This window comes from Plasmodium vivax, chromosome 5, assembly GCF_000002415.2.
Source record: "Plasmodium vivax chromosome 5, whole genome shotgun sequence".
In the NCBI taxonomy this organism is placed as follows: Eukaryota; Apicomplexa; class Aconoidasida; order Haemosporida; family Plasmodiidae; genus Plasmodium; species Plasmodium vivax.
This window is the reverse complement of record NC_009910.1, coordinates 995,809-1,022,145: the sequence shown is the minus strand read 5'-3', so window position 1 is coordinate 1,022,145 and position 26,337 is coordinate 995,809. Positions and strand designations below refer to the sequence as shown.

General features: G+C 49.5%; 4 protein-coding genes across 4 annotated transcripts; 1 reads left to right on the top strand and 3 right to left on the bottom strand.

Moving 5' to 3' along the window:
- Window positions 1-553: 553 nt before the first annotated feature.
- Window positions 554-15,116, bottom strand: PVX_089990 (hypothetical protein, conserved; the record flags this gene model as incomplete). Its single annotated transcript, XM_001615040.1, has 10 exons — window positions 554-643; window positions 772-849; window positions 998-6,065; window positions 6,183-8,578; window positions 8,696-10,831; window positions 10,964-11,160; window positions 11,364-11,482; window positions 11,616-11,728; window positions 11,849-13,899; window positions 14,060-15,116. The coding sequence occupies 10 exons, from the start codon at window positions 15,114-15,116 to the stop codon at window positions 554-556; spliced, it is 13,305 nt and encodes a 4,434-aa protein (XP_001615090.1).
- Window positions 15,117-15,739: 623 nt separating this feature from the next.
- PVX_089985 (hypothetical protein, conserved) lies at window positions 15,740-18,204 on the bottom strand (the record flags this gene model as incomplete). Its single annotated transcript, XM_001615039.1, has 1 exon — window positions 15,740-18,204. Exon 1 carries the CDS (start codon window positions 17,885-17,887, stop codon window positions 15,740-15,742), a length of 2,148 nt encoding a protein of 715 aa, XP_001615089.1. The 5' UTR covers window positions 17,888-18,204.
- A 1,587-nt stretch (window positions 18,205-19,791) lies between these two features.
- Window positions 19,792-21,630, top strand: PVX_089980 (cdc2-related protein kinase 1, putative; the record flags this gene model as incomplete). Its single annotated transcript, XM_001615038.1, has 1 exon — window positions 19,792-21,630. One exon carries the CDS (start codon window positions 19,792-19,794, stop codon window positions 21,628-21,630), a length of 1,839 nt encoding a protein of 612 aa, XP_001615088.1.
- A 603-nt stretch (window positions 21,631-22,233) lies between these two features.
- Window positions 22,234-24,842, bottom strand: PVX_089975 (hypothetical protein, conserved; the record flags this gene model as incomplete). Its single annotated transcript, XM_001615037.1, has 4 exons — window positions 24,423-24,842; window positions 24,046-24,306; window positions 23,661-23,763; window positions 22,234-23,312 (listed from the first exon to the last, which is right to left on the bottom strand). The coding sequence occupies exons 3-4, from the start codon at window positions 23,683-23,685 to the stop codon at window positions 22,234-22,236; spliced, it is 1,104 nt and encodes a 367-aa protein (XP_001615087.1). The 5' UTR covers window positions 23,686-23,763; window positions 24,046-24,306; window positions 24,423-24,842.
- Between the last annotated feature and the right edge of the window lie 1,495 nt (window positions 24,843-26,337).

Below are 26,337 nucleotides of genomic sequence, written 5' to 3'. Positions count from 1 at the left end.
TGTTTTCGCGCCGCTCCATTGGCATAAAAACGGAGAAATGTATATGCACATATCCATATGTACATGTACATGCTTTTTTTTTTTTTTTTTTTTTTTTTGTGCCATTTTATAAAACAAGAAACGCAGCACCCCATCCGTGAGCGGCCATACATTCCCCCTTTTTACGTCACGCATGCGGCCCGATGTCGTTTTTCTCCCCTTTTAACATGCCATTTTTTTTCCCCTTTTTCGCACCCCCATTTATTTGAGCCTTTTCACGTGGCGCAACTCCCGTGTCTTTCCCCCTCCCCCAACGGAGCACAAAAGCGACAACTTTGTTTAACGCCCTTGTCGAGGTTGTGCACATGTCCAGTGAGGAAAAAAAAAAAAAAAAAATAATAAAAAGTAAAATAAAGCAAAATAAAATAAACACTGCAATGTGCAACGTGGGCATACAAAAAAAAAAAGGCTCACCTTCTTGGAGGTACGCCGAGGGGACAGTCCCCCTCATGCAGTAGCATATCCACATGGAGACACGCGTTAGTAGATCTCCACGCACACAGGCACCCCCCGTTCAGCCATTTCTAATTTCGTTGGTCGACTTGGAAATGTCCTCAATGATAATCTGGTTCTTCTGATTGAAGATGCTACTTTCTTTCTTTTCCTGCGCGGTGGATGGGAGGCGCGTTTTATGTGAGCCGTTTTTATAAGTGCGGCGGGTGAAGGGGGTTCCCCTACGAACCGCCAGTTAGCACCGCCAGTCCGAACCGCCAATCCGCGTGGCCTTCCTACCTGCTTGAACGAACTGAAGAGGACGCTGAACCTCTTCTTGTTCTCGTTGAGGATCTCCTTTATCTTGTTATGCTCCTTCTGCGGGGGGGAACGGACGACGAGTAACCGGTGAGTCGCCCGCCTGAGCAGCGCCATTTGCGGAAAAGGTACATCCGCCGCTAAGAAGCTTAGCCGCCGAACCGCTCAGCAGCTCAACCGCTTAGCCGCTCAACCGCGACACCCGTACCGTGGCGAGCGCGTCGCTGGGGGCCGGCCGGTAGTGAGAAAAGACGATGTACGAAAAGAGGTTCCGCTCCGTTTTAATTAAAAACAAAAAAGAGTTGTTAAATGACACCACCCCATTCCTGTTCGCCCTTGTGATGAAGAACTTGTTGTAACTCCCGTGTTTTAAAATCCCACACTTGGGCTTGACATCAAAATTTACTATTTCGTCCTTCAAGTGGCTGCTGCTGTTCAGCTGGTTGTGCCTAACCACATACGCGTCGAAGTATGCGTCGCTCGTGTGATTATAAAAAATGTTAAGCTTTGCCTCTGCACATAAATTTTCATCAACGGTGATGTTTAGGTACTGCCTGGACACGTTCATGCAGTTGAATGCTTCTACGTTTATGCGGTTCCGCTCGAGGGTGGCGCGTCTGCGGGGGGGTTCGCCCTTAGAGGATTCTCCGACCACTTCGTTTGCTTCATCTGCTTCGTTCGCTTCACCCGCTTCATCCGCTTCGTTCGCTTCTCCCGTCCTGCTTACCAACACCTCAAAGGTGCAGTGGAAGGGCAGAAGGGCCAGCAGCTCCAAAGACAGCACGAGGCGCGCGGCCGTGTCCTCCACAAGGTGGACGTACAGGTAATCATTCAGCAGCTCCTCACTCACGTCGAAAAGGAGCGCGTTCGTTTTCACGTCCATCCCGGGTGTCTCCCTGCCGCATTCACCGCCGCCTTCGCCACCTCCACCGCTACCCCCGCCCTTACGCACATTTTTCACGTTTTGTAAAAATATTTTATAGTTATACTTCCCCCTTTGCACATTCCTGTGGAGCGCACTATTTTGCCCCGCCTGCTGCTTCCCCTCCTGCTTCTCCCCCTCCAGTTGGCCCCCACCCTGGGGGGGAGTTGCCCCTGCCCGCCTCTTAGCCTTATCTATGTGCACCTCCACACACGTCTTCGCCTTGCACATGCTTTCGATGAATACCTTCCCGTCGTAGTGCACCACCTCGTTACTATCCGTGGCGCTAATGGCTGCCCTACCCGCTGCCCCACCAGCTGCACAGGGGAGAACCCTCTCGCGCCTCACGTCTTCTTCCACGTTGTAGTCATTAGGTCTCCATAGCGCCTTATCGCCGGGGGGATGCTTCTCAAATTCGGCGGCATCTGCGTCTTCCGATTTTAGCTCCCCTTCCAGCACGTCCGTTGTGCCCAATTCGCTTGCGTTCAGCGTGAAATGGCTTCGTTCGCTGGCTGCAGAGGGGCTGCGTGAGGTGTGGCTGGATGGAGATTGTTCGGATGGGTGGGCCTCCCCATCGCTCACTTCGGGAGGGTTATCTTCCCCATCGGCCACTTCGGGAAGGTTATTTTCCGCTTCGACCCCTTCGGAACGCCTCGTGAAATCTCCACCCACGCGGCTGCCAATCCGCAGTGCGTCCACACCAGAATGGAAGTTGCATGATGTGCTTACACCTGGGTCTTCTCCTTTTTGGGAGCGCTCCTCGCCGCGATTCCCCTTTTCTCCCGCTCTCTTACCCTCACCTGCAATGGGGACGCACCGCAGCGCACCCGGAAGCCTGCCACTCCTCAACAAATTGTTAAAGACAAAATCGTACTCGTAAGTAATCATCGGGGGGACGTCCTCACGAGTGGCATCCCCCCTGCGAAGCGGCTTCATCACCACGAGCACCGCCCTCCTAGAATAAACTTCTTTGCAAAAGTACGTCATCATAATGGTGAAGTGCCTCCTCATTTTTATTTTAAAGTTTTCCTTATTCATCATCTTTAGGTAATTCCGTTCGTTGTTGAGCAGAACTCGCTCCGTCTGCATCGAGGTGAGGCAGTTCCTCTCTGTGTCTCTCTCGTCTGTTCCCTCTTCCGCTCCCTCTTCCGCTCCCCCCACGCCACCTCTTCCGCTGCACGCCTGGCTCGGGCCCCCCCCCTTGAACCTACACTTTACCCTCACCTTGCAGTCGAACGGGTTGAACAGATTTACATTAAAACTGTACAAACAGCAGGAGTTGTAGAAAACCAGCTTTTCCTTTATTCTCCTCTTCACCGTGTACGTTCCGCTGATGCGGTAGAGGAAGTCCCCGTGGAGGTTGCTCCTAACGATGGCGTAGCATTCTTGGGATGTACCCACCGTCGGTCTGTACTTTAGAACAATTCTGCCTACATCTTCATGGTTTACTGTGAAGAAGTTCTTTCTGTTGCTTAGGTAGATGCACTTCAGTTCGTGTTTCTCCTGGTCCGATCCGCTCCCACTGCATGGGTTGTCCTTACAAATGGGGGCATCTTTCCCGTTTTTTGCATCCCCCCTGTGGATCTCCTCCCCCCATTCATCATCATACGTTTGGTAAGCGCGACCTGTGTGGGGGGTACCTTGTTGGAAATTCTCTCCCTTTAAAGCATTTCCTCCCCCCTGGGGATGTTTGACCCCCTCCCCAATTTCGTAATGATAATTCCCAGCACGGGGGTCCCCCTTCTCTTGCAGCAGATGAACGTATCGCTTATCTTCGTCATTAAAATGGAAGTGCAAATGGAGGAGGCAGGACTTTGACAGGCAGGTGGAGAACCTCCCCACCTCCAATTCGCTCCTCAGCCTGGAGAGCAACATCAAAATGTAGTAATTTATTCCCTCATTTCTGTTGTAGATGAAAAAGAACCCTATGTTCTGGGGCCTGTAGGGGATGTCCACTTGGATGTACTTCTTGCAGTAGCTGATCAGCTCTTCGAATATTTTCTTCTCGTTGGGGGGGAAGGGCTTGCGCTTCGGGGCAGCACCATGGTTGGGGGGCACTTCCGCTGAGGGCGTCCGGGAAGGGGCCTCTTCATTGGGGTAATCCGTTGAGGGCTTCCCACGGAGGGCCTCTTCCCTTGGGCCACACCACTCGGAGTCCCCATTCTGCGGGAAGTAAACATTTTGGAGGTCCCCCCGGACGGTTGGGTGATTCTCCCCTAGAGGGGCCCCCCCGCTGGACGCCCCCTCAAAGCAGTTGGGCATTTTCGGAGCGTACCTAATGCTGTACACGTAGATGTCATTCCTGGGCACCTGGACCTGCGTCCTCTCGATGTACTCATTCATGTAGGCGAGCAAAAAATAGTCCTCATCCTGAGTGCCATTATTTTTCAAGACAATTTCTTTGGTGACTTCCTCTCCTACATTTGTTTCTAAAAATAAGATTTTTAGCGGTTTGTTCAATTCCACGGTGATGTTGAGTTTGTACCAGAAGAAGTAGTTCGCAAAGGGGAAGGAGGCGTCCCTCGTTTTTTCTTCTGCACCACCTGAACGGAGCAGCTTGTGAAACTTGAAGATGATGCACCCCATGTATTCACCTATGTGTGCACTGGTGACGAAGAAGGTGTAGGCCTTCCTCTCTTTTGGGAGCATTTTTATTTTCTTCCCACCAAATAAGATTGGCAAATCTGAGAAGACCTTAAATTCACAGTGGGAGTTTAGCTCATTGTAGATTTCCACCTGCGCAGTTTTTTTCATTCTATTTAGTAGCTTCAAGTGGATGGTATCTTTCGGGTAGGGCTTCATAACATTTGCCTGCACGTTTATCTTTATCCGATCCTCCTCATCATTCACATTGTACAGAGTGATGCAGCAGGAGCATGTCAACCCGATGATAGAGTAACAGCTAACTTCGTATTGGGCAAATTCCACGTCTTTTCCTATTTCTACATATTCTGGGCAGCTAAAAATTTGGTAATCTACCACGTTGTTATTTTCGTCGATCACATCTGAGAGCACTCGCCTGTAGGTTACCACCCCGTTTGTGTAGTTGTACAGAGGAATGGTCTTTTTGGCCATCAGAAAGGCACTCGTCTTGAACGTGATGGACAACGATTGGGTATTCCCTGCGTCATTCACGTTGGCTACAATTTTGTACACTTTGTAGAAAGGGTCGAACCATTCCTGCTGCTCCTTGATGTGCAGATTGCGCAGCTCCTCATAGGATAGGTGGTTCCTACCTCGGGGGGCACCCCTCTGCCTCACCAGAGCGCAGTTGTATTCGAACACTCCACTAGTCTGCTCAGCTATCTGAAGTAAGCACATATAATTGACATCCCTCTTCACCATCTGGTGTAGCTTCTCTACATTTGCGCCTTCAGAATGTGCGGCCTTCTCCACGTACTTCTCGGCGTCAAGCACTCCAAACGTTGCAACCCCCCTTTCGATGGTCACCTTATCTTCATTATCACACAGGATATAAAAATTGTCCCCCCCATGTTGTATACCCTTCAGGTAGCCCCTTACGTAGGCCAGAAAATGGCTCTCCTCCAGGTGGTTCAAATTACACAGGATGAACTTCACACAGTGGAGGAACTCCCTATTTAGGGGGCAAACTTCCAACTGGTATGAGAAGCTGAAAGTTTGGGACCTCATCTTTATGACCTCCTCCTCCTTCACATTCTTTACGTTAAAGAAGCAGTTGACTTTGCATGCAGACACCACGTAGTTGCTCTTTTTGTCATTCACGTTGAGCAGGAGGAAGCAGGAGTAACTCCCTTCTGCAAAGGGGCAGAACTGCACTTGTATTTTTTTCCTTTCATTTTGGAGGCAGCAGAAGTGGGGCGGCGCGCCGCTCAAGTGGAAGCAGCTGAAGTGGGTCGGCGTGCCGCTCAAGTGGCGCCTCAAGTTGGCACTAACTAAGGAGCACACCGCGCATTGGCTGTTCCCCCATGAACTCACTACGTCCGCTTCCAAATTTCCCCTTCGCTTCTCCTCCTTCAAATCCTTCCCATACACGTGGTACAAATACGAACGCACCTCCACCTCCTTCCCCGTGTTGTTGCACAAATTAAATTCCAGGCATTTCCTTTCGTACACTTTGCCCCTCAAATTAAAGCACTTTACTTCGCTATCGTTTAGCATAATATTTAGCTGCGACGAATTGGCCGTTCTCATTTTGTTAACCTCGCTCCTGGGTACTCCATTGTGTAGATTAGCTTTTACGTTCTTTCCCTCATTTTGCTTCCCCCTTATGCTCGCTCCTGGGGAGGTCAATTCGATTTTCCCCTTTTCGTCCCGTTCTACCAGCTTGATGCAGATGTACTTCTCGCTGTGCTGTTCGTCCTGCAGGTGGTTGCTACGGGGGGGAAGTGCGAATGGGGGTACAAAAAGGTGGAGGTGTTTCCTAGCAGCTAGCCAAAGTGGATTTTTTTTTTCCCACTTTTTAGCCATGACGTGTGAAAGAATGGCTTACCCTTCCGCCCGCAGCACCAAAATGGAGTAATCTTCCCCTGGGGTGGGCCTACCCTCGCCGCTGGTCCCCGCGTCCACCTTGTCGGCCCCGTCGGAGGGGCACTGGCACTCTTCCGAGGAGCAGGACGAAACGGAGCAGCTGTCCTCCAGGTGGGGTTCCTCCCCGTCGCACATGTCCCCTTTGTCTCTTTTTTTCTTAAATGATGAAAGCTTAATGCTAGTGTGGTAGCTATAGCTCAACGCCTGTTCGTCATACCCCCTGTCTATTTTTAATTTTATTTGTTCCGCCTTCAGGGGGTCAATGCAGAGGTGGTTTCTATCCAGTTGGTACTTGTGGCAGCCAATGAGAAACACCTCATATTTGCATTTGTGGCTATTTAAATTGTACACCGTGATGATTCGCTCGTTTGCCAGGGAGTGTCCGTCGCCGCAACCGGTTTTTTCGCCCCCCCCATCGGTGTGTGGGTTGGCTTTGCTTTGGGGCGGTAGTGGGCTCTTACCTGGCGGCTGCTTCAATCCCGTTTGCTGCTTCCCCTTGGTTGGCGGCTGCCTCAATCCCGGTTGCTGCTTCCACTTCTTGCGGCCGTTCACAACCTCGTCAGTTATCAAGCCCAAGTCCACCTCGTACGCGGGGAAGTCGTCCAGGATCAAGTAGTAGCCGGGCAAATAGCTCGGCAGGATGAAATACAGAGAGGCCAAGAACAGGTAGATGTGGAGGTGGTTAAACTGCGCGAGCACCCCTCTACTGATTAGGCTGCTCAACTTCATCTCGCTGAGCATTATGAGGAGAATTTCCACGTTTGTGTTGTAATCCCTTTTTGACTTGCATTTCACTTTAATTTTGTTCTTAAAGAATAGGTAATAGGGGATGTGCGAAATGATGGTGTAGAGGACCATCACTAGGTCCTTCAATTCGTCGATGCCTTTCACTTTTTTCTTTTTTTCGGCCTCCTTTTTCTTCCTTTTTATTTCGACCTGGAAGTTGATTCTGCTCATCTTCGGGTTTTTCCCAACTGGGCTTGGGGTGAAGCTCGGATTGCCACTTGGGGCGAAGCGCGGATTGCCACTTGGGGTGAAGCTCGGATTGCCACTTGGGGTGAAGCTCGGATTGCCACTTGTGGTGAAGCTCGGATTGCCACTTGGGGCGAAGCGCGGATTGCCACTTGGGGCGAAGCTCGGATTGCCACTTGGGGTGAAGCTCGGATTGCCACTTGGGGTGAAGCTCGGATTGCCACTTGGGGTGAAGCTCGGATTGCCGCTTGGGGCGAAGCGCGGATTGCCACTTGGGGCGAAGCGCGGATTGCCACTTGGGGCGCAATTGGTGCTTCCACTGGGGCTTCCTCTCCTGCGCGCCCCCTCCGGCTCTCCCCCCTTCATCGCCCCATTCGTGTGGGACAACTCCTCGTCGCCTCCCCCCCGGGCCTCCCTGAACACGTACCGCTTATCCTCCACCTTCGCGTAGTGCACATTGTTGTAGTGGAAGTAGAGCCACTCGAACAGGATGCACTCCGCGCTTTGGAAGTGCACAATTCCGTTTGGCGCGTTTGGGGCGGTTTGCTTAGCGGTCTCCTTAGTGGGCTCTTTCTTAAAAGGCCTGCTGGGCGTGCGCTGCGCGATCGGCGCGCCGGCTTCCCCCTGCGCCGCTTCTTCCCCCCCGGGGGAGCAGAAGCCGCTAATTTTGTTGGCAATTTTCTTCAAATCGATGAAATTATTTTCGTAAAAATTGAAGTAGTTGATGGCGCAGCAGGGTTTGTCCTTGGCCGTCCTTTTCTTCACATAATTGGGCGAATATTTTTCTCTTCTCTGGGGGGTACCTTTATCCCCATCAGTGGGATTGCCATTACGAGTGTTTATAGATTGTCCTCCTGTGCGTAGCGTAGCAGTACCGCCGCTAACAACCTGCAGGTTGGTCAACGTGGTGACGTCCTTTCTCCTGGACCTGCCCTTCTTTTCACTTAAAAATGAGACGTGCTTGTTCACCTCCCTGTCTTGAGTATCTAAAATTACAAGGTAGCTAATTTTACACATTTTTATATTTTCGTTTAGCTTGTTTTCTATGCTGTAGAGTTTAATCCCACGTAGAGTGACCAACGAGCTGATGTTGATCCGGCCAAAGAACTTCCTATTTAGTATCTCCAGGAAGATGGTAACCCAGGAGTAGCTGAATAGCCTTACGTGCGTTTTAAAAATTCGCTCAAAGTAGAATACTTTTTTATTTCCGTTTAGCAAAAATGACTCGACGTCTCGCATGGAGAGGTGACCCGCGCTATCACCATAGTCCTCCTCGTCCTTCTCTTCAACGTGGAAGTGGTCCGGCACGTTGGCCAGAATGTGGGGAAGGTACAGATCCGCTGGCAGCAGGTTTTCGTAAAGGAGGTGGTCCACTGGGAGGCATTCCTGAAGAGGTGTGAAAAGCAGCGGGGTGATGAAGTGGCATGAAACGTAGCGGGGTGATGAAGTGGCATACAAAGTAGCCGGGTGATGTACGGCCAAACGGAGCCTCCCTGTGCCTACCTCCTGCAAGCACTTCCAGAGGGCCTTCACATGTTTCGCCAACCTCTCATCCAGCAAGTCCTGTCGCTCCATGTCCTTCACCACGACAGCTCGGTGCCTCTTAACCTCGGCAATAGCATTTTGCAGATTTCTATTTGGGTAGGTGGCGGAAAAGAGGTCGAACAGGAGGTCCACGAAGAAGAGAAACAAATCGTTGGTGCTTTCAATCACCTGGGGGAAGGAACTTTTACCTAATAGCATTTTTTGGAAAAACACGAAAAGGTAATCTCCAACGATTTCGCTCAGTGGGTACACCCCCTCTTCCTCATGGTAATACACATTTTTGATTTTCCCTATTTTGAGTCCTTTGTATATATCTCCGTTGGTGCTTCCCCCTTTTGATTCCTCCACATTTTTGCAAAAGAAGGAGAGGAGTTCGTTTTGCTTGTCAAATGGGAGGTCTGTTGTGTTCAAATGTTGGTGCAGGCTTCTCTCTAGGGTTGCGCCTTTGGTGGTCTCACCGCTGATCTCACCGCTTGTCTCACCGCTGGTCACACCGCTTGTCTCCCCGCTGATCTCACCGCTTGTCTCACCGCTGCCCTCACCGCTGGCCTTGCCCAGGAGGAAGTCCACCCCCTCGTCGATGCTCACGAAGAGCGGAAGGGCGTACTGGTGGTGGTCCATCACGCTAAGGACGATGCTGGATTTGAATGTCAGCCACCTGGACGCTTTGCACTTGAGCTGCACGCGCAGCTTCTTCACCCGTTCGTTTATTTCATTTCCGTCGATGAAGTGGAGGGAGATGGAAAAGCACTCTGCGTGGGGGTTCTTCAGATGCGAATCGACCCTCACGTAGTGGTACCCATGGCTGTATATTCCGAAGGAGAATGAAATGCACTCATTCAACTTGTTGTGAGTTATGTTTATGTAGGTCACGTCGAACTGGAGCTTCGGGACGTCGCACCGTATGAGCATGTAGAGGGCGAAATGTGTCTCCCCTTCTGCTGCTTCCCTTTGCTCTTGCGCCTCTTCGCTGTCGATACCGTGGGGGGGACCCACTGGGGAGGAAGAGATGTCCAGCACGTCCACGTACCTCCCGCACTGCTTGAAGCCGCTTAGCTTTATTTCCACCGTGGTTTCTTCGTTTGGCTGTAGAATGCCTCTCTCCCTGCTGGGGTGCACTTGGTACTGGCGCTCCTCCGCGGGTTCATCCGACTCGGGCGATTTGGTTGCGCCTCCCCGTTTGGCACTACCCCCTATGGCGCTCCCCTGTGTGACACACGTTTCGGGTGCTTCCCCCCGCTTGGCGCTACCCCCTATGGCGCTCCCTTTTATGTCACTCCCCACTCTCCTCGACTTCCCCGCCTCTCCCCTCCGCTCAGCAATTTGCTCCCCACCCCTGTGAGCGCCCCTAACCGTGTAGAGTTCCCTGCGCTTCTCCTCATCCAAGCGGACTGCCCACTGCACAGGTTGACTCAGCACATTTCTAATTGTCAGTCTCTTCCTCCTCTCTCTCGAAAAATATGTTATGTAAGCTTCGTCAGCTTTCTGCGGGAGCAAATCGGTGAAAAGGAGAAAAGGGGGAGACACGTCCAAGTGCCCTTCCTCAATATCTACGGTGATTGATTCTTCCTTACATTCGTATGCAGCTCTATTACAGTGGAGCAAACTATGTAGTGTAATTTCTTTCGTGAGCGCCCTCGAGGAGTAGCATTGAATGTACAAGGGGAGGAAGCACTTGGATGGCACCACAACTCTGTAGATGTTTTTTCGCTCCCTCTTTTCATTAAAAAGGATTTGCCCTTTATTTTGATAGCAGGAGGACACCAAATTGTGAAGCCTTAAAAAATTGCTGTATTGATATTTGGCACATTCATCCGTCAGGAGGTCATCATACTCTTGGTTGAAGGTCCTCTCCACCGTTAGGACATTTTCTCTTTTACTGGCATCCTTGGACTCTTTGCCGGTACTCTCGGAGAAGGTCCTTTCGTTGTTGTGGCCCATTTGGATGTTTAGAAAGCCCACAGGGGATGTGTCTAGGAGGATGGCTTCCTCACATGGTCCTCTGTTCGCTATTTTCATTTCGTAGCACTTGAGCTCTCCTCTCCTTTGGCGGATGCGCAGCCCGCCGCTGATGAGGACGTTGGAGGGGGTGCCCTGCGGTTCGGGGGGGGGGGGGCAAATTGGGAAGTGACAACGTGAAAATTGCAGTGATGAATGGGGGAGTAGCTCCACTCCGCCGCGTACTGGCAGCTCCCCTCCACCTCTGCGAGGCCGCACCGCGCTCACCTTGGCACTCAGGGGGAGGAGCAACTGAGGCGCGCCCCTAACGGCCAGCACAACCTTGTCCTTCATTTTTTTACATTCCTTCAAATTGAGCAGCACCGATATTTTGACCTTCTCATTCTTCTTCACGTAGTTATGCTTCGAGAGTAAATTCACGCAATCGGGTTTGTAGCTGCATCGGAACACCACAGGGGAGTCTCCTGCGGGGGGTACAGCAGTGGATGTGAAATTCAGCAGGACAAAAAAGATGATTAATCGGGGTGACCCATGAAAGATCCACCTACAACGAGGGTGCCTCTCCCACATTTCTGGGGAGGCAATTTCGAGTAGACGCTTCCCTCGTGGAGGCACTTGGCACTTGGCACCTCGCGCGGGGAGATTCACTCAGTCGAGGGGCACCTACCCGTGTTGATTAGGAAAAACTCTTTCACATAAGTTTTGTTTAGAAGGACGTTTTCAAAGTTGAGCTCGGCGGGGGTCACTCTGTAGGAGCACTTGTTGGCGATCCACTTGCAGGTTAAGCTGCGCAGAGGGGGGGGGGCAGTTCATCTGGGAGGCGGCTCATCTGGGGGGCGGCTCATCTGGGGGGCAGCTCATCTGGGGGGCGGCTCACCCGGAGGCAGCTCACCCGGAGGCGGCTCACGCGAAGACGCACCTTCTGTAGAGCCTGCTCCCGTCCAGGTACAGCCGAATGGCCTCCGCCACGCTGGTGGCACTTTCCGTGGCAACAAACTTGACGGGGACTATTTTGTGCGAATTGGGGGGTACCTAAAGTGGGTGTGAAGGAGCGGTTGAGAAGGGGAAGCTAAGAAGCCGCGGTTATGAGGGGGCAGCCCAAAACGCCGCTCACAGATGCACCGCCACTATGCGGCCCCTGGCCAGGCTTACCGAGATCTCCGCGTCCAACTGGACGCACGCCCGGTTGCAGGCCATCCCCACGCGCAGAGGGACGTTGAAGGGGTTATACAAAACGAGGTGGCGCTCGCAAAACATCCCGACGTCCTCATCGTGGAAGCGAAAGTGGAGAGTGTGTGGGTGGACGAGGATGTTAAGAAAGACGAGAGTCGCCCCGAGAGTCACCTCCCTCTCATGTGAGTCGTTAACTGTTAGGGAAATTTTCTCTTGGAACGTTTTGAGGAGGAAGAAGTCGTTGCATGGGTCGGCGCACAGAGCTGTAGGTGTGTTTCCCTCCGGTGTGGAAGTGCCTCCACCGGTTGGCAAATTGACGGCCTCAAAAAGGGGGGTAGACACTCCCGTTTGGCTTCGAAAATCCCCATCGCTAACCGCATCATGATGAGGCTCTTCCGCTGTTGAAAACCGCTTAACGTTCAGTTTGATGATTCCCATTTTGTGAGAGTCCCTATGAATTACCAAAGGGTTGTCCCCCTCAGTCGTGACGTTTTCACTATGAGTGAGGGCCACCCTTACACTGCAGTGCTTGTTCCTGTTAAAGACGGCAAACTTTCTCGTGTACTCCTTTCCCAGAAAGATATTACCATACTGAATGACCCTTACGAATTGCACTCTCTTCAGTTCTTCCTCATCTAGCATGTCGAATTGTAACAAGTAGGGTTGCTCCTCCCCTCCTTGGGAAGGTTCCCCATTTTTTACTCCCCAATTTGTGGTCTTCATTTGGATGTATTTCTTCCTCTCTCGTTCGTAGACCCCCTTCTCGATGCACGTGTTGGAGATTCTGTCCACTGGAGGGTTATTTACGTATATAAATTTGTCCGTCATAATTTTGGAGAGTTTATCTGTCCCCCCCTTTATTATTTTCCCACTTTTGTCAGGAGAGCCTTGACTTTGGGTCCCACTTCTGACTGACTCGCTTTTCTTCCTCTCCTCATACATGAGCTTCAAAACATCGTTGTACTTTTTTTTATTTTTTTTTAAAAAATTGATAAACCTTTCGTTGTACTTATATTTGTCTAGCTTCCCATCTAGTTGGTAGTAATTCCTGCTCACTTTTTCGAGTTCTAAATTGTGGAGGATCTGCTCATATACCTGGTCTCGGTCCTGTTTGGAGTCCCCCTGTGGGGGAGTGTTCCTCTTCAGTGAGTCTCCTTTTGGGTCGAGCAGAATGGAGGATGTCCCCTTCCGTAGTGCATTAGCAGACGTGATGTTCCCCCTCACCAGAAGGACAAAGAAAAACAGATTGTTGCAAAAATATATGTACATGTATTCTTCCACCATTTTGAGGCTGTCACACTGGAGCTTTAGCGATAAGAGTGCCTTCCCCTGGGGGGGGATTACCCCCTCCTTTTTGCTTAGTGTCAAGTAGGGGATCTTCGAAAGGGTGTAGCTAACCTTTAGAAATTTATTCCTGTTTGTTAGCTCGAGGATGACCGTTTTCCCCTCGTTGGGGGCGATGCTGCCGTAGCTTAGGAGGTAGGTGCTGGGGAGGACGCAGGGGAAGGTCAGGCAGAACGCCGCCCACAGTTTAACCTCCTCGTCGCAGGGGTGGGAGTCCCCCACTTCGGTTGAGCTGTGTGGCAGTTTTGTTGAGAGGGGCGGCAGTTTGGATGAGCTATGCGGCAGTTTTGCAGAGCTGCAAACCTGACTGGTTGATTTGTGCTCCTGCTTTGCAGAGCTGCAAACCTGGCTGGTTGATCTGTGCGCCTGCTTTGTAGTGATGCCAACCTGGCTGGCCTCGCGGCGCGAGCGCCCCACCCGCAGAGACAACTCCACCACGACGGGGAAGTTGAGCAGGTAGGCCGTGTCCCTGCTGAGTCTGTGCAAGAGGCCGGCGTCACTCTTCGACTGAATCTCAAATGTGACCTCTTGATAGGACAGCCTTTCAACTGGGTAGCCCTCCCCCCTGCAGAAAGTGACTCCTATGTGCTCCTCCCCCTTTAGCCTCTTCTTCGTGATGGCGAATAGTTTCTCCCTTTCCTTTTTTTCTCCTTCGCTTAGGCGTTCTTCCTCCTCAAGGAATACATCTGTGGGGAGCGGTGGAAAGGGTACCAGCTGGGGGGGGGGAAGACGCGTCTCACTGTTGGTATTCACGTGGAGCTCGTTCCTTTACATGTCATCAGCATGTTGTGTGTGCATGTGTGTAGAGGGCCATCCTCTAACGGTGCACCCCCGCATAGTGCTTACCTCGGCAGATCCGGCCCAGGTCCAACCCTCTGGCTGCCGCAAACGTTTGGAGCTCCTCCTTGGAGTAAAACACATGGACGGCATCCACTCGGGGGGTGCAAAATATGCCGTAGTTGTTTTCATTTTTTATTTTCCCCTGGTACTTTTTCCTACTCCCATAGTACAAGCAGTGGAGATTTAGGAGATTCGTTTTTTCATTTTCGAAGAGGAAAGACGTATGGCTGTTGGTGAAAATGGCCAAGACGTTGATGTTCCTCTGCTTCTCCACGAAGTAGCTATGTTGGTTCGAAACGACTATGTACTCCCTGTGCATTTTCCCCTCCACTTTGCTGCTGACGGTGATGTTGATGGTCTTCGTTTCTCCCACGTCCAGCTCGAGGGAAGACTGGTCCAGCCGAATCAGCATGTCTTCAGAGTGGCAGTTTCGGCGGTGCTGTTTGACTGAGTTTTCCCCGCTCTGTGCACTCTCCGCCGGTTTACCATCTTCGCATTCGTCTGCATTTCCACCTGGCGAGTCACCCAGGGACAGCGTAAAGGCGCCCCTCCTCGTACCCACATTCTTCACCCTCAAGGCAAAATGGTACGTCCGATTGGCGTTGCAAACTCCAAAGTTTATCACATCGTCGTAGGCAAACACGGGGATGCTCTTCTTTATGTAGATTGGAATGCTCAGCGTGGTATATTCGCTCTGTATAGTCACGTAGGATGTTGCCTCTACGTTGTTAACTACCTCCAGGATGTCTTCTTGCTTCCCACGTTTGCTCTCTTTAAAATTTACGTCCGCAAAGGAAAACTCGACCAAAATTTGCTCGCTCGTCCCAGGAGCCAACTTCTTCTTTTTCAACCCCTTAATTTTGAGACACTTGGAATCGCATTCGCATATCTTAATGTTTTGCGTCTTCGTGCAAATGTTTTTTATTTTCAGCCCCTTCCTTTTTATTACTTTTTTTTTGTTTTCGAGGAAGGCTTCCACGCTGTCTGCACCCTCGTAGTGGAACTCCAGAAATTTGGGCTCCACGTCCACCAGGTCGAACGTGTTTTGCGTTTCCCCCGGCATGGTCGCTTGGGGGGGGGGCCTCACGAGTGGAACGAAGTTGACCGCACAAGGGGGTACCTCGCCGAAGAGCATACCAAGCTAACCGTTTCGCAAAACTCACATCCGTTGCGACATCACCGAGCCGGCGCGCTGGAGGGGTCCTCTCCCCCTACGTGCGCTCTTCAGAGGAGGAACCAAACTAGACGCTACCTTCCATTCCGAAGGGTTTATCTCGTTTTTCCCTTTTCACCTCTTTTTATTGCTTCTTCGCGGACGAGATTGCATTCGCGCGAAGCGCTTCAAGTTTGGGTGTGTGCACATGGGAGGGGGAGAAAAAAAAAAAAAAAAAATGCAGCGGCGTGGCGGTGCGGTGAGATGCGATAAGAAGCGGGTGTATCGAACTAGGCGCTCCTCTCTCGGGGGAGAAAGCCATTCCCGTGCGGGGGCTAAAAAGGTGAGCAAAGTGTACATCCACGCTTCTCTACGAGTGTGCAGCGCGGAGACGGTGCTGCTCCTGAGTGGGCCATCCGCGAAAAAAAAAAATAATAATAAAATGAAGCAAAAAATGAGGCAATAAATAAAAGTTAGCGCAAAGTGGACATAACCCATTAACTATTGCCGCTCCCCCCTAACCGCCGACCTCACTACGGACAGACGCGGACGTAGACGGGGACCCGCACGGCGTCCCCGCCCTTTGTGGCGTTCTTGTACCTAAAGGCGATGCTGACGAACCCGAACCACTCGCCCTCCTTGCTGGGGTCAATTTGGAGGTAAATGGAATACTTGGAGCTGACGCAAAATAATTTGTCCTTAAAGATGGCGAGGATGGGGAGGTCGCCATCGATAAGCACATCCACGGTGATGTTAAATTTGGTGTGATTATAAATGTCCATTTTGTACCTCCTGTTTTCTTCCTTTCGAACCACTCCAAAGTTGATCCACGCGTTTTCCTTCATTTTCCAGTGCTTCTTCTTATAGCAGTAGTTTTTAAATATGTAGTCGAGTAGGTATGGGCTCAATAGTGGGGGGGATTCCCTTTTGCCTTCGCTGTTCGGGTTGCCGGTAGAGTTTAAGTTGCTGTCTAGCTCGGCTGCGTTTACATAATTGGTCAGTTCGTAGCTGCCCTCCCCAATTTGCTTCTCCTCCGCGGGTGGCTTCTCATCCCCGGGTTGGTTCTCCCCCCCCCGAGTGCAGGCCTCCTTCAGCCTGACCAGTTCATCACCCCTTTGGTTTAAAATCTTGTCAACGTTATGGAAGGAAAATTTGTGGCAGAAAATCTTCCTCCTTCGGTATTCTTCAATTTCTTTTGCGCTCTTAAAATTCTGGAAAAATGGCAAATACTTATCCTTATATATATTCCTCAACGTTTCGATCGTTTTTTTTTTTTTATATAAGTTAAGAAAGAAGAAGAAGCTCCTCACTTTTTTTACGTCATCTGAGAGGGACTTGATTTTGCGTGAGCTCGTTTTGATTATATATATGAGCACGTAGAGGAAGACAAAGAAGTTAACCCTTCTGAACATGATGGCATCTTTTCTTTCGTGGCAATTTGCGTAGATGTACTCTTTTAGGGTGAGCATTTCTTGGCCCGGGTGCGGGGGGTCCCCCATTCTTTCTGATGTATCAGCTCCAGCGTTGGCTTCCACCCCCTTAATAGGGACAGGGGCGATGTCCCCCTTTTGGGTCTTTTCCCCCCCTTTTTTTTCGCTTACCTCGGTGCGCTCCTCACTCCTGTTCCTCTTCGCTGGCCCCTCCGCTGGTTCACTCGCCGGCTCATTCACTGGCTCATTCACTCGCTCCCTCACCGGCTCACTCGCCGGCACGTCAATCTTATGCTTGTACCGCTCAAACAGCTTGACGTCGACCTTGTCCAGGTAGTTCACCGTGAGGATCCAAATCAGCTCGCACTCCTTCTTCGAGTTCAGAAACGTTTTTATTATTTTTAAATCTTCACAAAGGTTAATCACGTCAAATAAGGAAACGCAGTTGGAGTACAGACTGACGTCTCGAAACAGATCGACGTGGTTGTTCGCAGCTCCGCTCTGAATGTTTTCCACTTCTTCCTTTAACTTGTCAAATAAATTTACATAAAAATTGTACAGAATTTTTACTGTTCCTAGGACTTTGGATGATTTTCTCTCTTTCACCACGTCGCTTTTTTGTGTGTGGATGGTCAGAGGGGTGTTTTTTCCGTTTGGGGTGCCTTCCCCTTGGGTGGTTACTCCCTCTTTGTTATTCTCAACTCGAGGACCCTTTTCCCCCACCTTGTGGGTGTCTTCCTCCCCCCCTGCAGTTGGTTCTCCCTCTCGATATGCTTTTTCCTTCCCTTGGGCTTTCGCTTTCACCTTTGCTGTCACCTTTGCGGTTTCTCTTGCGCCTTCTTTTGGATTGCCTTTTTCCTTGGCCCCCCCTTCCCCTCCATTTCCAGCCTGGTAGACATTCGTTGACTCCACCTTGGCTGCCTCCCCGTGTTCTCCCCCCGGGGTCTCCTTTTTTTTTTTTCCTTTCTTGTCCATTTTGCTTTCCCCCTGTGGAAGGGCACAACCATGGCCGAGATTGGCGGCGCCGTCCGAGTCGCTCCTCGAACTGCTGCTGCTCAGCTGCTTCTCCTCTTCATACTTCACATGCTCGTAGATAACAATTTTTACACTCTTGCTTCTTAACTCCTCTTCGTTCTTCTTCCCGGCATTTAGAAAGGCCTTGTACAATTCGCTCCCCGCAGCTGCATCTGCATCTTCCCTTTTTTTGATCCGAATGACCTCGCATAGGGGTTTGAACGCCGGGGCTTTCATCCTGTTCGCTACATCAAAGGGGGTCGCGGCGGAGGAGCTCACCCAATTAACGATTAAGCAGGACAAAGGGGAATTTTCCTTTAACCATCCTGGAGAGCTCCCCGAGTGGCATCAGTCATGTCCCCTTTTTTGGGGGCGGGTGAAGACGCGATGTTCGTGTCTCTCCTTACCCTGGCGTGAAGCCTTCACAAATGGAAAAATGCCCAGCCGAACTTACAAAAAAAAAAACACTATCAGTGGAGGTACCCAGAAGCAGTCCCAATGTTAGACGCTGCAGAGCTGGAGATTACCCAACGGGAGATCCACTTTTGGACACTAAAAGGAAATTGCTTCTTTTTTTCGCGAGGATGCCCCCTTTTGCGCGAAAAAAAAAAAAAAAAAAAAAAATATACATATATATATGTATATATATACATATGTATATAGTTCCTGCGCGTATTCTCCAGACAGCACATGCGTGAAACATCTGCGCCTTTGCTGCGTCCCCCCAAATTTTCACCCCACGAGTATCCCCTTTAAAACGTGGATGTCATTAACACATCGAGGGGAATGGCCACAAACCGTTATGTGGACACGAAGGAAAAGGCCTTAAACCGCTCGACTTTTTTCCACAGCGCGCCTTTTTTTTTGCTTCATCATATGGAGCATCTGTTTCTCCCGCACCCCCGTAGGAGTGGTGTGCTTCGACCCAAGTAGACTTTACACAGGGCAGTCCCCCGGAGGAGTATCCCCTATGGTGTTATGTTCGCCTACATGTAACCACATGTGTGCCGAAATTCGTTTCACAATTTGTTGGCATGATTTAAGGGCAGTTTTTCTTTTCTTTTTCCTCCTTATGCTGCTCGGACATGTTAACTTGTTGCTACACATATAACGTTGCTAACCCCCCTGGTGGGGTGGAGAAACCGCATCATGTTGGCTTCCATTTTTGCGAACCGAATGGGGAATCACAAAATGGAGCGTTACCCAGCCAGGATATGGGGCTGGGAGGGGCGAACAAACGCACAGGTGGGCCTCTCCGCAGGGGATACAAATCATCAATCGTTTCACACCAATCGGTAGCGCGGACGAAGGTACATTCACGAAACGTGTAAGAAGAGGAAGCGTTTTCCAACAAATGTACCTTCCCCAGTGTTTTCACAAAAAGGGAAAAAAAAAAAAAACTTCTTTCGGTCATGCGTTGACGTGGCGAAATGTGCAACAATTGAGAGGTGGTAGAAAAAAAGAAAAAAATTCATCACCGGTCACCATCGTCATCAACACTATGGAACAGTGTCGCGCCAGGAAAGGACCCTCTTCCTCCTGGCCAAGGGAAACTTCCCTAAACTTAGTGGTAAGCCCCCCCCTCCCCTTCCAACAAAATAATACTGCACTTGTATGGAAGAGGGCCCCCCCCAAAAAAAAATTAGCCCCAATTTTTGTAGCCCACACTTTGGTAAAAAAAAAAAAAAAAAGAGCACCCAACAAATAGGAAACAAACAAATGGTAAGTATACGCAAGATAGGAGATCATTCCAACTGGAAAGGCAACCCATAGTTTGCGCGAAAACGCAGGAACGTACGAACAAATGACTCCAATCATAGCATCCTTTAATGCGCACAGGAAGAGGAAAACTCGACAGAAAAAAAAAAAAAAAAAAAATTCACCAAAGCACGTCCTCCCATATTGCAATCAAATAACATAAACAACAATGAACATCTAATTGACGACGTGGGAAAAAAAAAAAAAAAAAAAAGAGAACCAATTTTACATTTATGCCAAGACACAACTGGAGGAAGTTTCTCATAATTGCAAACGCCGTTTTGTAAAAGGCATGCAAAGTGGAAGGAGCTGCCCTCGTTTTTACGCAACGCTGGGGAAAAAGGCGAACTTAACTTTAGAGCCCCTCTTAAATATACTGCAAAATGGAAGACAGGGGGCCTCCCAAGGGGGGGAAATATCGCCACTACGGTGGTAGGGGAGGTGGGCGTCACCACCGCGATGATTGGCACAGTCGACATAACCATCATGATCATAACCACCGAGATCATAACCGCCATGCCCATGGCCATGACCGAGACCGCCGTGACCACGGAGGCAACAGACACTTCTACCGGGGGGACGGTCCCCCCAATGGCCAGGACAACCCAGTGGAAACGAGATACAATAGCGAAATGGCCAAGCGCAATGAAAAGAAAAAGGACCAGTTTGAAAGGTCACGCTACCATTACTATAATAGGCGTGCCGATGAAAACAGCTATTTTGGCGAGTCGCAGCACGTTGCCAAGACAAGCGATAAGAGGAAGCACTCCCCGGACAGAACAAGCGACCATAGTTATCACACTGGTAAAAGGACAAGGGAAGGAACCAACCAGGGGGAGGAAGAAGATGTAAGCAGCAGGAACGACAGCCATGTGAAACGTGTTAATACTGAAAGGGAGCCCAACCCGCATGAAAAGCGTAGCAGTGATGAAGGGGGGAGGAGGAGGGAGGAGAGAATGAAAAGGGGACACAGTCATGAGAGGCATCTGCAGCAAGGTAACGACGAGGAAGAAGACTGGGACGAATGCGAAAGTGAGGAGTTTGGAAGTGATGAAGAGAGAAGTGACGGGGGGAGAAGTGACGAGGAGGGAGGCTCCGAAGGGCGAAGCGATGGACCCTCCAGCGACGGCGAGGCGGTCAAAGCGCAGGGGCTGCTGAACGGGTGCCGGAGCGTGAAGAACTACAGACGACTGAACAAAATAAGCGAAGGGACCTACGGAGCAGTGTTCCGGGCACAGAACAAAAAGACGAAGAAGATAGTAGCGCTGAAACAGCTGAAGCACTTTTCGAGCATGCGCCACGAAGGGTTTGCAATCACATCCCTTCGGGAAATAAACATACTCCTCCAATTGTACCATGAAAATATTTTATCCGTAAAGGAAGTAGTGATAGGCAAACACCTAAATGACATTTACCTAGTCATGGAATATGTAGAGCATGAATTGAAAATTCTCTTGGACAACAAAACCCCGAGCTTCTCCATCTCGGAACTGAAGTGCCTACTGAAGCAGCTACTCAGCGGTGTTGATTACCTGCACACCAACTGGGTCATGCACAGAGATTTAAAAACGACCAATCTGCTGTATAGCAATAAAGGCGTCCTAAAAATTTGTGACTTTGGAATGGCGAGAAAATTTGGCCATATAAACAACCACAACATTACAAAGAATGTTGTAACGTTATGGTATAGAGCCCCAGAATTGCTCTTAGGAGAAAGGTGCTATACAAATAAAATCGACATATGGAGTGTTGGCTGCATTTTTGCTGAAATGATTCTTAAGAAGCCATTATTTATTGGGGAAAACGAAATTGACCAGATTTTAAAAATATTAAGTTTGCTAGGTCTACCAGATAGGGAAGACTACCCCGAATTTTATGAATACTCTTTTATTTCGAAAAATAAAGAACTTTTTAAAAAAAAAAAAATCAAAATGAACGTCACCAAAATACGCTCCCATTTCCCCAATGTTGCCAACCAGTTCTCGGGCCTATACTTATCAGATACTGGGCTGGACTTACTACAACAGTTGCTGCATTTTAACCCCAAAAATAGGATCTCCGCGGCAGACGCTTTAAAACATCCCTACTTTAAGGAATTTCCCAAACCCCTTGACATAGGCGATATGCCCATCATCCCAGACACCAATAAGGTTATTCGGTCGAAACAAAAGACTAGCCAGTATAAGCTCATCGGCCAGAATAATATACGCTTCCATTCGTAAAAAAAAAAAAAATAGCCAAAAAAGGGGGAGCTAGCCAAAGTTGTGCTACTTTCACCTGAACGGTTCATAAAAAAATGGGGAATTTCCCCGCACACACGAGGGGAAATCATTTCAAACGCGTCATTTTTTTTTTTTTTTTGTTTATTTTTTCAAGGAATGTATGCATGCGTGTGTGCATACGCCTGTACGTGCAGGCAGTTTTGGCTATTTAGGCCATTTTGGCTATTTTTTTTTTTTTTTTGCGCCCCTACCGGAGATTTCCATCCCGTGTTTCCCCACGTAGACCCATTTGTTCAGCTTGTCCCCAATTTGTAGTGACCAATGTGCGAAATGCTAGTCACCTTGATGAACACGTGGGCACATGCTCACATGCTCACATATGCTTCTTTCTGTTTGAGTAGCGAAAGTGACAAAAAGGTGCGCCTCTCCGCAAGTGGAACTGTTTTGGCGCATTGCTGTGGCTATCCCGAGGGATGCTACCCCTTTTTTTTTGTTGTTTTTAAAATGTGGCAAAAGAATGGGGAAAAAAAAAAAAGCGTGACAATAGTAAACTTCCTCAACATGTTGACATGTTGGTGGTGCTAATTAGGGGCGCAAAACGGATCACAAATTGGCGTTAAAAATATGGTCGATTTTTATCCGCCTACAATTGTTGCTGTTCGTCCCGTTGTATGAGTATAGCAAATGCGTGCATTTGTTACTCAGTGGATGGCATTTGCACGGCACATCTCCATTATGGTAACTTCTGTGGGGGGGGTTCTCCTCCCGAGAATCTACCCCTGCATGATCAGTTAATATGCCGCTTCTCTGGTGAATGTCACTCCCCATGTCGTCATATATGTGAAATTTGTTCAGAATTTTTCCCCCCTTTAATTTTGAATGGGCGTTACGTAAGTCGCCACAGCTGCCACGCGGAGGGTGCTCGTCCCGATGATTCTTCACTCCATTGAGCAGTTCTCCAGCAGCATACATGTCTATGTTCACGTGCACGCCCTGCCGCAGCTGCCTACCATCCGAATGGTCACCCCTCAAATTGCTCTTACAAGCACTGCGAATATGTTGCGTCCCATTTGAAGCACTCACGTGGACGTGCTCATTTTTTCCCATTTGAGCAGAACAATATTGAAGGGGGGTATTCACTCTCTTAAGTGCGCATGCTGCACTTGTGTTGTATGCCACGCCGCTTTTGCTGATATGATTTGGATTTCCCCAATGGGGGAAATGACCCCTGGGAGGTTGATTCTCCACGAGTTCTTTAACAAAGAGATAGTCCGCCGGTTCGGCTTGCATATTACCCCTCGTGTGGGTTCTCCCCATGGCACTTTTGTATGGACGTTGCCCCATATCATCGTAGTGCCTAATCCGTTCTGCACTGTTCAGGTGAATGGTTCTACATCTTTTGGCCTTTACATCCGGCCCCACAACGGAATTAGCAGCAGTGGGGGCACCGCTGCCCGTGATCACGACGCTTCTGCTTGCTTCGCCGAAAGCATGCCGGTGTGCTTTCTCCAAAGTGACTTGCTTCTTAAGAAATGCCAAATGTGCCTCATCATTTTGGTCCTTCAAAACAGAGCAATCCTTACATATATAAGTTTTAACTTTGCTGACGTTGTTGTAGCAGCAGAGGCTGTCCTGCACATCTTGGTAGCTTTCGCAGCAGCAGCAGAGGGTTTTGTGTGCCCCTTGGGGGGTTGCGAGGTTGACACGCTGGTGAACGTGGGGGAGTGATGAGAAGTGAAGAGAAGTGATGAGAAGTGATGAAAGGTGACGCAACGCGATGAACCTGATGGGAGACTAGAGGTGGTAACTCAGGGCAAACCGCCTCGCACCACTTTGATCCTCCTTTTAATTTTTCGCCTCGTCAGTTACTCCCTCTCGATTACCCCCGCCTTGAGTGGAGAAAGAAGCTGCACATTGCCTGCGATGTTCACGAAAAGGGCACGAAATGAAGTGGAGACTGCAAATGTTCTTTCTCGGGTTGGTATGCACAGGAGAGCGCCCCCGCCGCTGAGGCCCCACTTTTAGCTTACCTTCATTACGTCTTAGCAGATTCATCAACTTGTTTTTAATTCCCTTGGAGGCGTTCCTATGTATGTGTGGCTTGAGTCTTAAGTCCACGCCCTGCAGTTTGAGCTGCGAGTCGATGGGGGGTGGTTCAAAGGGTGAAAAAAAAGGAAAAAAAAAAAAAAAAAATCATCATCATTATCGTAATCATCACTGTCGTACTCATCATCATTATCATCCCCATTTCGCATGCACCACTTTGTAGAAACAGGAAGAAGTGGGGTCTCACAAACGCGCGAGGAAACCCCGTTGCTCATTTTCATTTTACAGTTAGCATGCCTGACAGAGTTACAAAACTGATGTTGATTCTTTCAATTTTCAAGTACACTATTTCTACGTCTATGTTTTTACTCTTGGGTGTGGGGAAGGGGAAATAATAAAAAAGGGATAATCTCCCGAGAAGGGGTCCTCACAAGATGGGAGACATCTTTTTGAAGGTACTTTCACCAGCGGTGGAACCACCCCATGAAGGGGCTGAAAGAGGTGCCATCAAACGTGGCGGTCAAAATGGGATCACCTTTAAAAAGTGATTAATTTCGTCGTTCTTTATTATGATGTTTCTAATTTCAATTCCTGCATTCATGTTCATGGTTAGGAAATTCTTGTCGCATGCTGCAGGTGGTGTAAGTCGAAGAGGTGGAGTGATGGGGGGGGGGGCCAGGGTACTCACTCTAACCGGTCATTTGTTCGACTCCGCTTCGCCCACTTGAGGTGCCATTTGGACGTACGTTCAAAGTACTTCCCCAGAAACATCCTCAGAATGGTGTCTATCATTTTAGTGGAAAAAATGCACAAGGGGGGACTCCCAGAAAAGGAAACACCGTTAGCATGATCGAAACTGGGGAGGAGGGGCACACACGCGCTCAGGTACAGCGGAACAGAATAACCTGCCACGGGTTTTTTCTTCTTTTTTGCCACGCTTAAGTCGGCAATCTTGCCGTTAAGTAGGTTTGAAACGAAAAAAAAGATATGCAAGCATGCATATAGCAACGTTTATGTGTATCCTTATACATATTTATTGAGAAAAATTTCAAAAATATATTAGTAAACTTAAAGGAGGAATTTAGGGTCTTTTCGACTGATGCCCAAAAGGAGGATGCGTTGAGAGCACTTTCGAGGCTTCTCCTTTTTTTTTTTTCCACTTGTGTGTATTTTATAAAATGTGAAGRAAAAAAAAAAAAAAAAAAAAAAAAAATACGCATAGGGGTGACATAAATCAAATTTGTCTATTTTTTTTTTTTTTTAGCCCGCTCTTTCCATCCCTATGGCTTAAACTTATGCGAAGCGACCAATCAGCTGAGTCTGCGAAAAAAAAAAAGAAAATAAAAAATAAATTAATAAAGGGGTTAATTTTGGGGTGAACTGGGCAGGTCAACACAAATGAGGAATTTTTTTCTATTGCCTCTCTCTCCTTGAGTGCTGCAAAAAAGGAGCCATCATTTTTGCGGCTTCCATTTCGCTCCACGCCGTGACTCTTCCCCCGTTTAGACAGCCCGCGTGGGTGAAGCGCGGCCGGAAAAAACGCAACACAGGGGTGGACGTTTACGCGGTACTTAAGCGTTGCCTTTTCGGGGCGTGGTTAGGCGGCAGCGGTCGACAGGGATGTGTAATTGAACGGAAGTGTAATTGAACGGGCGTATAATTTCATGTTTGTGTATGTACTACTTAAACGTACGCTCTTGTGCCCCTCCCTTCTGGCGCAGAGAGCGGCCGGGCCCCCCCACCCGTCGCCACCACTGCACAAAAAAGAGAGCTATTTTTTAACCCCAAAATAGGATGCAAAAATGAATGCGTCTGAAGCGAAGCCGTCCCTGAGGTACTCCTCGAAGAAGAGTTTTTCTTACGAGAAGGAAGTGTCCTCTACAAGTAGGGCGCTGAGGGGAGCGCGTCTTTGTGTTTTTCATTACTGCGTTCGCATCCCGTTTGGGAAGAAGAAAAAAAAAAAAAAAAAAGAAAAAGAAAGGAAAAGAAAAGAAAAATACCTGTTAGGCAGAATGAACATTTCCGCATAACCGTCTGCAAAAAGGCAAAATCACGTGGCGCCTCCACCGCTCTCTCCCCCATTTCGCAGCCCTCCAAATAACCAAAAACCGGGACGAGATAATAAAGAACAAGGTGTACTGCCCGATCGAGCTGAAAAATGTGTACAAGTTGCTGGAGGATAGCGACCTGCTGCTGAGGAATGTAATGCGCTGTAGCGGTGGTGTAGCGGTGGTGTGGCGGTGGTGTGGCGGTGGTGTGGCGGTGGTGTGGCGGTGGTGTGGCGGTGGTGTGGCGGTGGTGTGGCGGTGGTGTGGCGGTGGTGTGGCGGTGGTGTGGCGGTGGTGTGGCGGTGGTGTAGTGGTACCGTAGCGGTGGCGTAGCGGCACCGTGTGCGCCCCTTTGTGGCTGCCCCCCTTTGTGGCTGCCCCCCCGCTGCTCATTACGTGCACCCCCCCACGGCAGAAAAACCTCAGCGCGGAGTACCTCCTCGAGCACAACGGCAAGGTAAACGAATTCGTGTCCCTCTGCGAAAGCTACAAAGTCAACGCGAGCAACCAGAGCAAGCCAGAACTGAAGAAAACGTATAACTCGATAGAGAAAAATATACACTACCTAAATAAGCACATCGAAACGGCTAAGAAGGATAACATTCTTTTGAAA